Raw genomic sequence first — 14,726 nt, forward strand, 5'->3', positions numbered from 1 at the left:
GATTGAATGCTGGAAATTAGGTCCAGGTTATGTTTCTGGGACAATTTGAATAAATAAGCCTAAGCACGTACTACAGGTACTAATTATTGGAAGAATTAGGGGAGAAAGGCATATCGAGGTGCAAAGATGTGGCACTCCTTTTATCTCCATATCTTAAGGTAAAGGTAAAGGTTCCCCCGCACATGCGTGCTAGTCGTTTCCGACTCTAGGGGCCGGTGCTCATCTCCGTTTCAAAGCCGAAGAGCCAGCGCTTGTCCAAGGACATCTCCGTGGTCATGTGGCTGGCATGACTAAACGCCAAAGGCGCACGGAACGCTGTTACCTTCCCACCGTAGTGGTCCCTATTTTTCTACTTGCATTTTTACGTGCTTTCGAACTGCTAGGTTGGCAGAAGCTGGGACGAGTAACAGGCGCTCACTCTGTTACGCGGCACTCGGGATTCGACCCGCCAAACTGCCGACCTTCTGATCGACAAGCTCAGCGTCCTAACCCACTGAGCCACCGCGTCTCCATATCTTAGTTTCAAATAAATATTTTGGGTACATAATATATTTCTGAATAGATGAGCAATTGTTCAGGAATGCAACACATGCTTTGCATGCAGTAAGGTCTCTTTATAGGTTCCAAGATTTGGATCTAGATGTGTCCCAAATCCTTAAAAATCCTTGCTGTAAGTGTGGACAGTATTGGGTTAAATTTATGAATGATCTGAGTTAATGTAAGGTTGCTTCCTATGTTTTTGAGCTCTACTTAACACAGAAAAGAGCAATTTCAAGCACATTTCCCCATCTCCATGTCCTTTCTAGCAAATCCAGGTAGTCTCCAGATAGGACAATATGTCACAGACCATTGCTACCTATGTATGATAAATAGGTATCTTAGGTAAATATGCAAGTGTTTCAAGATTAGAGACAGATTGCTAAGAGTTCATGGCATATAATCAACTATGAGTCTGACAAGTCATGGTATCTGATACAAAAATTATTAGTTTTGCTTTGCATTATTCTTTTTGATTTTGACACATCAATAAGAAAATAGCTTATTATGTATAGTGTGCCTTTTAGTTTTCTACTAAATCAGGCATTTTGCATGTTTTTTGGGTGAGAGCCCAACTTCTCAATCTTCACCTGTGAGAATAAGCAAAAGACGGAGGGAAAAATGCTGCACATACCTGAGAGACTATTTAGTTTTTCTGTGTTAGAGCATTAGAAAATTAGACAATTAAAAAAAACTTTCTCCCTTAATGCCTGAACACATTGAAGTAAGGAAAACTAATTAGAGTATTTACATTAAAATTGAAGGCTATATTCCTTTATATCTGCAAATTAAAGCTATCCTAGTTTTATTAAAAACTGTTACAGCATTAATGTAAGTAAATTAATGTTGTGAAAAGCTGTTATATACCAAACCATTATATATAATTGTACAAAAATACTAATTAACATAAGCTTTTACCTATCATTTGTAAGGATTAGCTAGAGTTGTATTTATTTGCAACTATAGGTTTTAGCAAAATACATGTAAAATTTCAGCCATTCAATACATGCTCTCTAATATTAATAGTACTATTTGCCAAGTTGTCCTTTCGCATCTTCCTTGCAGCCATTGTAAACAATGAAATTTGCTTTGTTATATTTGTCTTCATCAGATTGATTCACTTGGATTAACAAGAGTGAATCTGTGCTCCTGATAAAGTTTGCAGTAGGTCAAATCTTCCACCTGTAAGTTATTACACATGCATAAAGTGGTGTGTAATTGGTTAACCTTTTTGTCTTTCATCCAAATAAACTGTTGGCATTGTTTGAAAACAGAGTTCTGTAAAGGCTTCTCTCAGGGATGTTGGAGACTAAATAGTATGACATTCCTTGTCCTTCTTTAAAAAGAATTGATACTACTTATCTCACTTAAGCTTTCACACCTACTTTCTATCTTGTCTAAAATCTTTAAAAACTATATAATTTTTCAATAATGTATGTTAAATTATATCACTCAGAAGTTCCTTGATCTAGTGAGAATTGTGAGAGTAGTTTTAGACACCAATTTATCCATCTGTTACCATTAAATTTTTTGTGAAGGCACTGTTGTGCCAAATCACCATCAGGCATATTCCTATAATATTATATTCCTGTAATATAAAATTATTGCTTTCTTTACCCTTATATTTATTGATGGAAGGCCCATTTCTAATCCCAACATTGCTATTGGTATACATGGAGGTAGGGCTAATATTGAATTTATGAATTTATTCTGGGCCATTTCTGGATCACTTCTAATTCTTCTGGTTCACTAAATTTGGGCCTGGTATTAACTGTGATACAGTTTTCCCCAGAAAAGTGCTAAGCATAGACTGTACTAACCATCCTTTATAGAATTATAAACTATGGCTCAAAATGGTATGCAGTTATTTAGTTTCTGAATGCACATAATCTAAAATTTCATTTTACTGAGATTAACAAACATGAAAAGTTGAGTGTTGTATCATTTCAAAAATGGTTTCTTTTTGTAATAACCTTAATAAAATGATTATAAGCCTTAATAATATGTCAATGTTTTGTGTGGTGTGTTTTTTTGCTAGATAATTATAGCATCTTTGTCCAAAAAATACTATTAAACAATTGAATAATTAATGTAATAAGTTACTATAACATTTGATCTGGATATATGCTTATGTGGAGTCTGTGATATCTTAAAACTAGCCAATTATGTTGTGTTGGCTCAGACTTGGGAATGAAATTCTGTTAGCTCTTATGTTCATTTGTCAACCTGCCATGTCTTAACTACATATTGTGTTCAGTTAGAAGGTCATGCTGAACTTTTGAGTTAAAATGAGATACAGAGATAACAGGGAATGAGTATACCATAAAGACATCATATACGAAGGTGGATAGCTTTTTAAGTAGCTAGATGGTAGCTAGACACAGATGAACAGTGTTTTGTTTTTGTTTTTTTTTCCTTTCTGCAATGACATTCTCTTCTCTGGTACCAAACATTTTTGGGCCAGATGGGGCTATTAACTAAAGGTTTGTAAAGTCAAGACCCAGTGTTACTTACTTCAAAAACTTTTAAGACAAAAACTCCCCGTAACCATTTGTGCAAGGTAAAGTTTGTCCAAATGTATTTAAAGAAACAGGATAGAGCTTTGAAACAGATATTTTTATTGATCACGTTGAACCCCTACTTTATTTCACTTTGCACAAACAATATGAACAAAGTATAGGATTAAACCAAACTGAAGAACAATCTGTCACTCATTGTGACAGCATTGGCTAAGAAATACAATCTGTATGTACAATCTATATCTAAATATTCTTACACCAGCCTCATTTAAAAAAGAATGATTTTGCTTCCCGCCAACCCTGTATAAAAGTATTAAAATATGTTTTACAATGTTTAGGAATACAAACAGAGTCCTTTTCTTCAAATAATTTTTTGCCTCAGTGTGATTCTTTGAAATCGGCTTCCAGCGGTCCTCTTATGTGAAGACAGTCAGATGCAATTTCCAAAGCACCCATGTGAACATTAGCCATTCATTTCTACTGTAATAACACAACGTATAGGAATAGCAGACTGACCTACATCATCCCTGCTTACTATAGACAGTTTCTTATTCATTCCAGTCAAGTAACACTTCTGTAATTTACAAAATGTATCTGATGCTGTTAAAAGATACCCACTGCATGTGAAATCAAATGTCATGTTAACATTTCGAGTTGCTTGTGTTACAGCTCCAGAGACAGCTATGGAAAGGCTATTTTCTTTTTTGTAGTTTTGAAAGTACTATTTTTTCTATTTCCAGATGTACTTGCTATTCTGAATGATGTACTGAATCAAGCAGAGTCCCAGAATGTCTCTCCAAATCCTATAAGCCACAGTGCGCCCACATCCTCTTCAAACATTAACTCTGTAAGTAAAATGCATGTGTATATAATTGTACTTGGAAGACATTCCACTTGTCTAAAACCACGGGAAACGTCTTACAGATGTGAATCAGGCGATGCAGTACATAGTCTTAGAAGTTCAGTTTTAAAATGTGATCAAAAAGAGAGGTACAAAAATATTTTTCTGTCAGTCTTACTGTTTTCTTCCTTAAATAACATTTATAAAAACCATTACATTGATTTGATGAGAGATGAATTGTTTTTGCTCTGGAAAATTCTGACCATTGAAGTTTGTTTTGTTAAATACATTTAAGTTCTCTAAGCACTAAGACAAAGTACAGTTTTGGCCAAAAATAAAATATTCTAATTCATAATTCTAATATTGTGACTTTATAGCAATAGTACTTAAACTTATATACTGCTACACAGTGTTTTACAGTCCCCTCTAAGCGGTTTACAGAGTCAGCCTATTGTCCCCAACAATCTGGGTTCTCATTTTACTGACCTTGGAAGGCTGAGTCAAACTTGAGCTGGTGAGAATCAAACTACCGGCAGTCAGCAGAATTCGTCTGCAGTACTGTATTCTAACCTCTGTGCCACCACTTTATATTTCAGATAATATATCTGCAGCAGTGCCTTTTAAACAATTAAAGAATTGAGAGGACATTTATTATCCTAGGATTATTTGTACCTTATAGGCTGTCTTACTATATTTCATTTTGCAGAATATGATAAAAAAATGGTGTTTGATCACCTAGCAAACAGAAAAGTGGAACCTATTGTTTAATCATAGAAGAGTTAAGTTAAAAAACACATGGTAGAAATATAGATGAATCTCAACATGTTAGCTTCCTTTCATTTTGACAACAGGATTTTCCCCTGCTTTCCTCACTTCTGCAAGCCTCACCTAGACTTCCACAATTAAATATCATGATCACTTTTGGAAATATTTGATCATTCTGCTTAATAAAATCATTCCTATAACAAGAATGGTTAATTGGAGACTACCTATTTTAGTAAATATTTCTCAATTGAGAGATAGACTGGAGGATGAAAACACCAGATTTTATGAAAAGCCAGATCCAGTTAGAGATATCAGGCAGGGACCAAACGTGACGTAAGTAGTGAGCCAGATAGAAAACAGTGTGGATACATTCAGGTCCTCTATCCTTTATTTCCAACATTTGAGGGGCTGTCACAAAGAAGAGGAAGTCAGTCTATTTTCCAAAGCACCAGAAGGCAAGATAAGAAACAATGGATAGAAACTGATCAAAGAGAGAAGCAGCCTAGAACTAAGGAGAAATTTCCTAACAGTGAGGACAATTAACTAGCTTGCCATCAGAAGTTGTGCATGCTCCATCACTGGAGAGACTAGACAGTCGCTTGTCTGGAGTGATATTGGATCTCCTGCTTGAGCACGGGTTGGACTAGAAGATTTCCAAAGTAATTCTAACTCTGTTATTCTGTTATTTATCTGACACCATATTCTACAGATGGTTTTTAACAGAAGTTTGAACTGATACCTTACATCGAGATATCGAAATAAGGGTGCATTTGCTCTGGGGTTATAATTAACCCATATCACCTTTTCCTTCAGCTTTCCTGACATTTTAATGCTTAGAATTTAAAAAAAGATGTGTTATGCTTAGAATGATTTAAATCTTGATAGGATTTATTAGGATTATGCCGTAATTTATAAAAAGATTTTTATAGTTTATCCATGCCTTAATATACATTAGGAGTGTCTCACTCTCACAATGATTAGATTTACTGGCAGTGGGGGTTCAGCAACAATATTGTCCTATATGTTAGTCGTTAAAAGGTATTACTCCATAAAATGCTTAGTGTGTCATTTATATAATAAAATAGGTGCTATTAAAATATGTAAAATCATTGTCTAAGAAATGTGAACTACATTTTTTCCTGTAAGTATACATACACCTTGAAACAACTAGAGATAATTATCATCACTTATGGCAAGTATTTATTTACAAACATTAATCACTTTAAGCTGCTTGAACTAATGGTAAATATTATTAGCTGAATATCTAAATCAAGTAACATGTGTATTTAATACCCACAGGCAAAATACATTGGCCAGAAGCTCCCTGAGTATGCATATGAATATACTCATTTGCAGCCCATCTTGTATGCCCTTGGAGTGGGTATGTCTAGCAGGGATCCAGACCATCTGAAATTCCTGTTTGAAGGAAGTGAAGAGTTTTGCTGCCTTCCTACTTTCGCAATCATACCAGCTCAATCTTCCATGCTTGGTCATGACATATACAGTATTCCAGGACTCAATATTGATGTAACAAGAGTAAGAGCAACTGAATTTGTTTTATTAGGAATTGGAAAGAGTTTTAAATATATAAAACTTTAAAATCTTTGGTTAGAATCTGAGTGTCAAATCCATAGTTTGGCTTCCCATTTTTCCTGTGTCCAAGATAACGTGGAAGTTTGGGAGTTGGGTTTAGTCAATTCTGTAGGATTAATATCAATATCACAGCAATTTAGTAGCGATGGAATAACAAAGTAATTGGATATGCTTGATTAGACATTTCATGTAGGTGTTTTTTCAATGCTTCTTTGAAGCCAGGATGAAGTACTAATGAGCTTGAGGTATTTTGCACTTTAATTTCTACTTTCAGAAGAAAGAAAGAGAGAAGCTAGGAAAGATACTGATAATATGATTTTTAAAGAAATACCCAAGTCACTGAAAGTTTAGTGAAAGGAAAAAGGTGAATTAAATGAAAGCTACTTTTTAAATTGGATCCTTAGTAGAGATAAGGATATTTTGCATCTAATGGCATATTCACTTCCAGACACTGAAGATTTACAAGGCCATAAAATGGTAATGCCTCATTTCTTTCATTACTTTTCACCAGATAAAAAAGTAATGCCTTTTATTGGGAAAATCCTCAATGTGAACTTTAGTCCTGTTTTTTTCCCCCACTTTGCCAAATTAAACTGGTAATGTATTTAAGAAAATAAGTTTGGTATATATTTCAGTGAAATAGTTCTATATTCTGTGAAAAATCTTTTTTTCTTAGGCTTTACATGGTGAACAGTATTTGGAGTTGTACAAACCGCTTCCTACATCGGGTGAGACTTTTATGTATCTAATTCCATTAGAAAATATATTGTATTCCCATAAATGTACCACACAATTTCTCTCCTTTTTTCAAGAATAGTTATTGTTTTTTTCTAAGTTCTTTGAAATTATATGAATAGGAGTTCCATTGGAATAGAACCACTTCTGAATACTGTAGAGCTATAGCTAAGTTATACCTTTTCTGCCTGCACTTAAGGGAAGATGTTCTAATCTAAGTACTATCATGCATCAAAGAGCATAGCAAGTATTTAATATCATCTTCATCTACAGTGACTCCAAATTGGTTAAGGTTCAAATAATCTGTGCCACCTAGGAATAATGAAAATGAAAACTCCAACGCTCCTGAAGACCACGTTTTTTGTAGGATGAATTAGTGTTTTTGTGCAGAAGGATACTCCTTTTGCATTCAAATCAAGGACATGCAAGGGGGTCAAACAATTCAAATGATTGCCACAATTATCTAGTTGAAACCCTGCCTCCTTTATATAAGTATCACAATGGGGCTTCAATCACATGGTTACACCTGCCTTCTTGATTGGTCTTGGTTGTTGCCCTCAAATCTCCTTGGTTCAAATAATACCATTTTGTGTAATACCTGTTCTGTGCCATATTAATAATAAACATTGATAGTATGTGAAGAAAACAGAAAAATATCTGTTCTTTTTGAATGCTTATTTGTTATTTAATTTTTTTTTACATTTTAGGAAAACTGACTTCACAAGCCACTGTTGCTGACATTCTTGATAAAGGCTCAGGAGCTCTTATACTCTTAGATGGTAATTCTCTTGGATTTTGTGATGGAGGGGTTGGAGTAGAAACTGTGCTGAAAAGTCATTGATGATAACTTGGAAGCCATCTCAGGAGAAAGTTGTATAAAATGAATTTTGCCTGGGTTTTCCAAACCATTCCCATAGCATTCCATTTCCACAAAGTAGTATTGTGGCTCTTCCAATTTTGCAATGCTGCCTAATAATCTGAAAAAGTAGTGATATGTGTGTTTGAAGATTTTTTAGAAGGCATACTGAAGCCTAGCGTCTCTTACCCCAACCAGACATTCTTCTTGTTTTCACTTATAACCATATTCATAGATATATTTTAAAAGTCATCTGCTGTTTTAAAATACCTTTACAATTCCTTTCAGCTGTTCCTACAATAGTTTTTCCAATCTTAAAATGAACAATGAAAATAAACCATAAATTTTAACAAATGGGTAAAATAAAGTCTCAACCTAGTTCATGTAGTGACTTAAGACTTGGTCCAAAATAAAATAAAAGCATTCAGAATAAAAAATGATAAAGAGCTGGCATCAGACAAGGTTTTATAGTCACCATTAGCTAGTTTCCTGATCTCAGATGGGAAAGTGATAGAGTAGAGCATTAAAACCTTATGACAACATATAGAAAACCCTCACGTAACTTTAATTCCTCTAGATGTGCTAAAGATGTTCAGCTGTTCCAAAGTATTAGTTCTGTAGGGCTTTAACTGAACATGCCAACCTTGAGATAAGGCTAGAAATAGAATAATACAGGTAGTTCTTGACTTACAAGAGTTCATTTAGTGACCATTAAAATGGCACTAAAAAAAGTGACTTATGACCGTTTTTCACATGATCATTGCAGCATCCTCATGATCACATGATCAAAATTCAGATACTTGGCAACTGACTCATATTTATGATTGTTGCAATGTCCTGAGGTCACATGACCACCTTTTATGACATTCTGACAGACAAAGGCAATGGGGAACCCACATTCACTTATTGTGTCTAACAATTGCAGTGATTCACTTAACAAACATGGGAAGAAAGCTTGTGAAATGAGGCAAAACTCACTTAACAAATATCTTGCTTAGCAACAGAAATTTTGGGCTCAATTGTGGTCATAAGATGAGGACGTAATCTGAATGAGGTGAAATTAAATATATCATTTCCAGTTTGTTGCAGTCAATAAGTAATATCCTAGCAGTATCAGAAAAACAAAGTGATTTTGGTTAAAAATCCTATTAAATTGAAACTAAACATATATAATAACTCTGTTTCATCTTAGTCCAGTTCTTGTACCGGACATTGCCTGGACAGTCATGCCCTCCTTATCTCCCTCTGAGGGCAGAAAAATAACCCTAGTCCATTCTTCTTCCCTTCGCTGAATAACAACAAAGAAAGAAATCCTGAACTCATGTATACAATATAACTCAATACTATAATGAACCAGCATTTCATATACACATTACTTATGCCTGCCAGTGTTCTAAAACAGGAGCCAGTCTTCCCCTTCTAGTGTTTTATAATTAGCTGACCATTACCCAGTTCATTCATAGCTGTAGTCAGGATGATATATTCCATATACCAGTGATATAGTCTAGGATGGCAAAAGCATCTCTTAAGAATCATCAATCATTTTAGTGTCATACTTATATTAATTTCAAATAATAATAATACAACCTCAAATATGTGAATATTTCAGTTTCCAGATTGAACCATCAGCAAAGTTAACACTCTCCCAATGATTGTAGGTTTCTATCTTTGAAAAGTGTATTACACCCAAGCCACTCTATTCATTTAAAAAAAACAAAATCAAACCATGGTATGTTTAAAATTAAAAAGGCACCATTTTTGACTTTCTATTCCTATCTAGTACACACATACCATGGAAAGGATCTTTTGTGCTATAATCAGTTCTCTGTCTTTGTTGTTGGAGCTGGAGGATTTGGGGGAAAGCGATCATCTGAGAAAGCCAAGGTAATATTAATTTTGTGTTAGGCTACTGAATTTCAAATGTACTGCCAATTACTTAACAGTCATAAAAGTAATTACTCCCTGTATTCAGTTCACTCACTTTAAAGTTGATTTCCCCCCCACACACACACTAAGTTCCTTCCAGCTCATAATATGCTCCCTCTCAGAATGTATCTATTGCATTGGTTGTGCTAAGTACGACTGATGGTAGGGCACTGTAAGTAAAAGTGAGGTAAAGATAATATGCTCCCTGGCAACATTTGCTATTTAGGGAGGATGGTCAGGGTGCTGATTTTTGGCCTAATATTACTTTGATGTATTATTATATCAACTTAAAACTTTGCAGTGTACCAATCGATTGCCCCCTGCAATCCATGTTCTCAGTATTACCTCTGCCAAATTTTCAGTACAAGGTCTCTACATGAGAAACTGTCCACTCTAGTTAAGTTTTAGAGTTCACCAATTTGTTTAAAACTATTAAATATCTGGCATTTCATAAAGAAAAAGAATGCTTGTTTCTCTGTTCATTTATTCATTCCTCTCCTTTAGGTGACAGAGGAAGCCCCCAAGAGGCCCCCAGATGTTGTAGTCACTGATGCCACTACAGCAGATCAGGTAAATACTTTGCTTCTTAGTGAAATGTTTCATCTGTACAATTTTATGTGAGGAGTCTCAGTTCACATTTTTTTATAAATACTAAGTTACTACTAAAATTAGAGGACTCAATGATTTTTAAAATTTTGCAGTACAGAGTTTAACTGCTTGAATCCAAGACCTAACTTAGGTCTTGTATTCTACTGCAAACACCTAATGCTTCCTATTTTAAACATGTTTTAAGCATCCATTAATAGAACTTTGTCCTTTAAATAAATATATTCACATAATCACATCTAAAAAAACCTGTTTCCCTCCTTTTCCTAGGAGGTCAATGTGGGATACAGATCTAACAATCTCACTTGTTCAGTAAATTCCTCAGAAATAATCCTCTGGGGTAGGCTGGGCCCAACATCACTCACTGATCTTCTATGAATGAGAATAAATTTGAACCTCAGCTTCCCCAGGAGTGAGGGAAGATACCAGCTCACTTCAACAACTCTGAATGAGGAAAATCTAGGTTTTCATTTGCACCAGTTTTTATACATGGCGTTGAACTAAATAGCAGAAGCTTTAACCATTCACAGTGCACTTTTCTAATATGTGGCTGAATAATTATTGGCAGGAATTAGTCTTTCTCTCTTTGCCTCAGTCATATGCAGAGAGGCAGAAGGAATCAAAGGAAGAAGGAAATGTTCTTAAGCAGATGTTTAAATCATTGTCAAAACCTTTCTTGCATTCACTCCATACTGAAAATCCCCATCATCTGTCATGACTGGCATTGGAAAGCATAAAGACAGAAGTGATGGAGGGAGCAGAGGCTGCTATCACATCAGAAGCCTGAGGTCCTTTTCCTTATCTCTCTCTCAGCCTTTGAAGCATATAGCGAATATTCTTCCCTTTCCATCTGCTTTTGCACAGACTCACTGACTTTGCCCCTAGTCTGTAAAGTCAGGTTTTTGGCCTACGAATCAAGACTGACCAAGGAGAATAGGACCAGAAGTATAACACTAGGCTCATTTCCTTGACTGTGAGGGGGCCAATGAAGGAAAGAATTTAATGACCTGAGGGTATCCAGAAGCGATTGTTTTATAACTTCTGCCATACAAGAGAGTGCAAGAGAGCAATTATTTCTACAAAGTCTCCCATCTTCTCTAGCAGTCCATGATATTTAAGGCAAGTTCACTGCCTTAAAACAGTGAAGGAGGAGTGGCAGGAGGGAGGAGGGAGAAAAACGCTAATAGGTTGTCATTAGAATATACAGTGATCTGTAATATCAGGTAACTGGCTTGGATTCTGGCTGAATTAAGTAATGTGTTCTAAAAGTTTCAACATAAATTTTAAAAGACTTTTTTTTCAGCCATGAAAAGCAAATGGTGCTTTTTTTCTATCCTTCCCGTTATTTCTTTGTAATGGTGCGCTTCTTTCAAGTGTGTTTTCTTCTGTTTAATCTTTGCATCAAGCAAAAGTGTTGACAGAAGATAGAACTAAATCTAAAAGCATTTAATTGTTAACAATTTGTGGACGGATGAAAATATCCATTTCGCCCCCGCAGGGGGATGCTCTGACTACAGAGTTTAAAAGGATCTTCTCTGTACTGCCAATTATCAGAATGAGGTTTTAAATCAATGAAAGGAGAAATATTTTATCAGGGGATTTATTTCCCTATTGGGAGCCATCTCTTGATCTGTCTGTGATGGCTTTTGGAAAAGGGCTAATAAGAAATCAGTTTTCAGAAACTCCTATCACGGAGTCAGTGAGGAGAAAATAAATGGTGGCAAATAATGGCAATGACAACAAGCAGCCATTTGGGACAACAGTTGTATCATTGGTAACGCATGTAATATTTTGTATTTTTTAAAATTAACCTAATGGACTTTTAATTCCATTCTTTTCCTCAGTATAAAGAATACATACAGTATTAATGCTGGATGTAACAATGATATATTCTCATTGTCTTGATTTTTTTTGTGTCTGTGGTAGTTTTCATATGTTGAATTCCTTTCTCTTTGTTTCCTTCACCACTTATTTAATTTAATTTAATTTAATTTATTAATATTTCTATACTGCCCTTCTCCCGAAGGACTCAGGGCGGTGTACAGGGCAAGAGTAAAATACAAAATTACAAAAGTTAAAAGTAATTAAATATATGCCCGTTAAAAGAACAATTAATACATAATAAATAACCCCAATAAAATAATAATAACCCCCCCAATCCCCCCTCAGGCCAGGCCGGCTTGTTCGAACAAGTATGTTTTTAGGTCGCGGCGGAAGGAGCGGAGATCGGGCGCCGTCCGGAGCTCAACTGGTAGCTGGTTCCATAATTCTGGGGCGCCCACAGACAAAGATCTCCCCCTGGGGGCCACCAATCTACATTCTCTGACCGGTGGCACCCTGAGGAGGCCCTCTCTGTGGGAACGCACAGGGCGGAGGGAAGTTGATGCCGGCAGCAGGTGTTCCCTAAGGTACTCCGGACCCCTGCCATGTAGGGCTTTAAACACCATTACTAGTACCTTGAATCTCACCCGGAAGACAACTGGCAACCAATGCAGCTCACGGAGCAGAGGTGTAACGTGGGAGCATCGGGAGACTCCCAACACAACTCTCGCGGCTGCATTCTGTACCAGTTGGAGCCTCCGGGTGGTCCTCAAGGGAAGCCCCATGTAGAGAGCGTTGCAGTAGTCCAGACGAGAGGTCACAAGCGCATGAGTGACCGTGCATAAATCATCCCGGCTTAGTTAGGGCCGCAACTGGCGCACCAGGCGAACCTGGGCGAAAGCCCCCCTAGTCACAGCCACCATGTGATCTTCCAAGGTGAGCCGTGAATCTAGGAGGACTCCCAAGTTGCGAGCCCTATCTACGGGGGGTAATAATTCACCCCCCATAGAAAGAGATGGAATATCCGAATAAACCCGGGATGAAGGTATGCAAAGCCACTCGGTCTTGTCGGGGTTGAGTTGAAGTCTGTTCCTCCCCATCCAGACCCGAACCGCCTCCAAGCAACGGGACATCACGTTGAGGGCATCACTGGGGTGGTTTGGGGTCGAAAGAAAAAGCTGGGTATCATCAGCATACTGATGATACCCAACTCCAAAGCCACGAATGATCTCACCCAGCGGTTTCATGTAGATGTTGAACAGGAGAGGCGAGAGGACCGACCCCTGAGGAACTCCACAAACGAGAGACCTCGCGGTCGACCTCTGCCCTCCTGTCAACACCGACTGCGAGCGTCCCTGGAGATAGGAGGAGAACCACTGTAAGACCGTGCCTCCCACTCCCAATCCCCTGAGACGCCGCAGCAGGATACCATGGTCGATGGTATCGAAAGCCGCTGAGAGGTCTAATAGGACTAGAACAGAGGAATGACCCCTGTCCCGAGCCCTCCAGAGATCATTCACCAGCGCGACCAATGCCGTCTCCGTGCTGTGCCCGGGCCTGAAACCCGATTGGTACGGGTCTAGATAATCCGCTTCATCCAGGACCAAAGGGAGCTGATGCGCCACCACACTCTCAACAACCTTCGCAAGAAAGCGAAGGTTGGAGACCGGATGAAAGTTGTTCAATACAGCTGGGTCCAAGGCAGGCTTCTTGAGGAGAGGCCTCACCACCGCCTCTTTCAAGACGGCAGGGAAGCTACCCTCACTCAAAGAAGCTGATATAACTGCTTGGAACCAGCTGCGTGTCCTCTTCCGGGCTGCATAAACCAGCCAGGAAGGGCACGGGTCCAATAAACATGTGGTGGAGCTCAGTCTCCCCATAATCCTGTCCACTTCCTCCGGAGTCACAGAATCAAACTCCTCCCAGGTGATATCGACAAGACCGCCCGTGTCCTGATCGCCAGACTCTGCCCAGTCAGAGTCCAGACCGATCCGAATCCGAGCGATTTTGTCCGACAGATAATTGTTAAACTTCTCGGCACGACCCTGCAAGGGTTCCTCCCTCACCTCCTGATTAAGGAGGGAGCGAGTCACCCTAAACAGAGCGGCCGGGCGATTATCTGCGGACGCGATAAGGGTAGCGAAGTGATTAGACCTCGCCACCCTTATCGCAGCGAGATAAGACCTAATGTAGGTTCTTAGTCGCAATCGGTCGGATTCGGATCGGCTGGACCTCCAACTGCTCTCTAGGCCCCGTCTCCGACGCTTCATCTCCCGGAGCTCCGCGGAGAACCATGGAGCTCGACGGGATCTGCATCGGGTCAGGGGCCGCAAGGGTACAACTCGGTCAAGAGCCTCAGTGGCCGCCCTTTCCCAGGCTTCCACTAAGGCATCTGCCGAGCTGTGAGTGGGGGAGGCAGGTGGGGACCCCAGCGCTGCCTGGAACCTCTCGGGATCCATTAAGCGTCTGGGGCGGTACCATCTAACTGGTTCCACACACCCACGGCGGGGGGTAGCAAAACGGAAGA

The 14,726-nt window shown here is 38.3% G+C and overlaps 1 protein-coding gene across 1 annotated transcript in view; it reads left to right on the forward strand.

The window, feature by feature from the left end:
* HSD17B4 (hydroxysteroid 17-beta dehydrogenase 4) overlaps positions 1–14,726 on the forward strand; it is a 69,918-nt gene that overhangs the window by 24,136 nt on the left and 31,056 nt on the right. Inside the window, exons 12-17 of the mRNA XM_081321586.1 lie at positions 3,797–3,903; positions 5,962–6,198; positions 6,932–6,983; positions 7,698–7,769; positions 9,627–9,730; positions 10,277–10,342. Of these exons, the coding sequence (XP_081177712.1) occupies positions 3,797–3,903; positions 5,962–6,198; positions 6,932–6,983; positions 7,698–7,769; positions 9,627–9,730; positions 10,277–10,342 (638 nt within the window). The remainder of the gene's footprint in view (positions 1–3,796; positions 3,904–5,961; positions 6,199–6,931; positions 6,984–7,697; positions 7,770–9,626; positions 9,731–10,276; positions 10,343–14,726) is intronic.

Source organism: Vipera berus (genome assembly GCF_964194415.1).
Source record: "Vipera berus genome assembly, chromosome: 2".
Lineage (NCBI taxonomy): Eukaryota > Metazoa > Chordata > Lepidosauria > Squamata > Viperidae > Vipera > Vipera berus.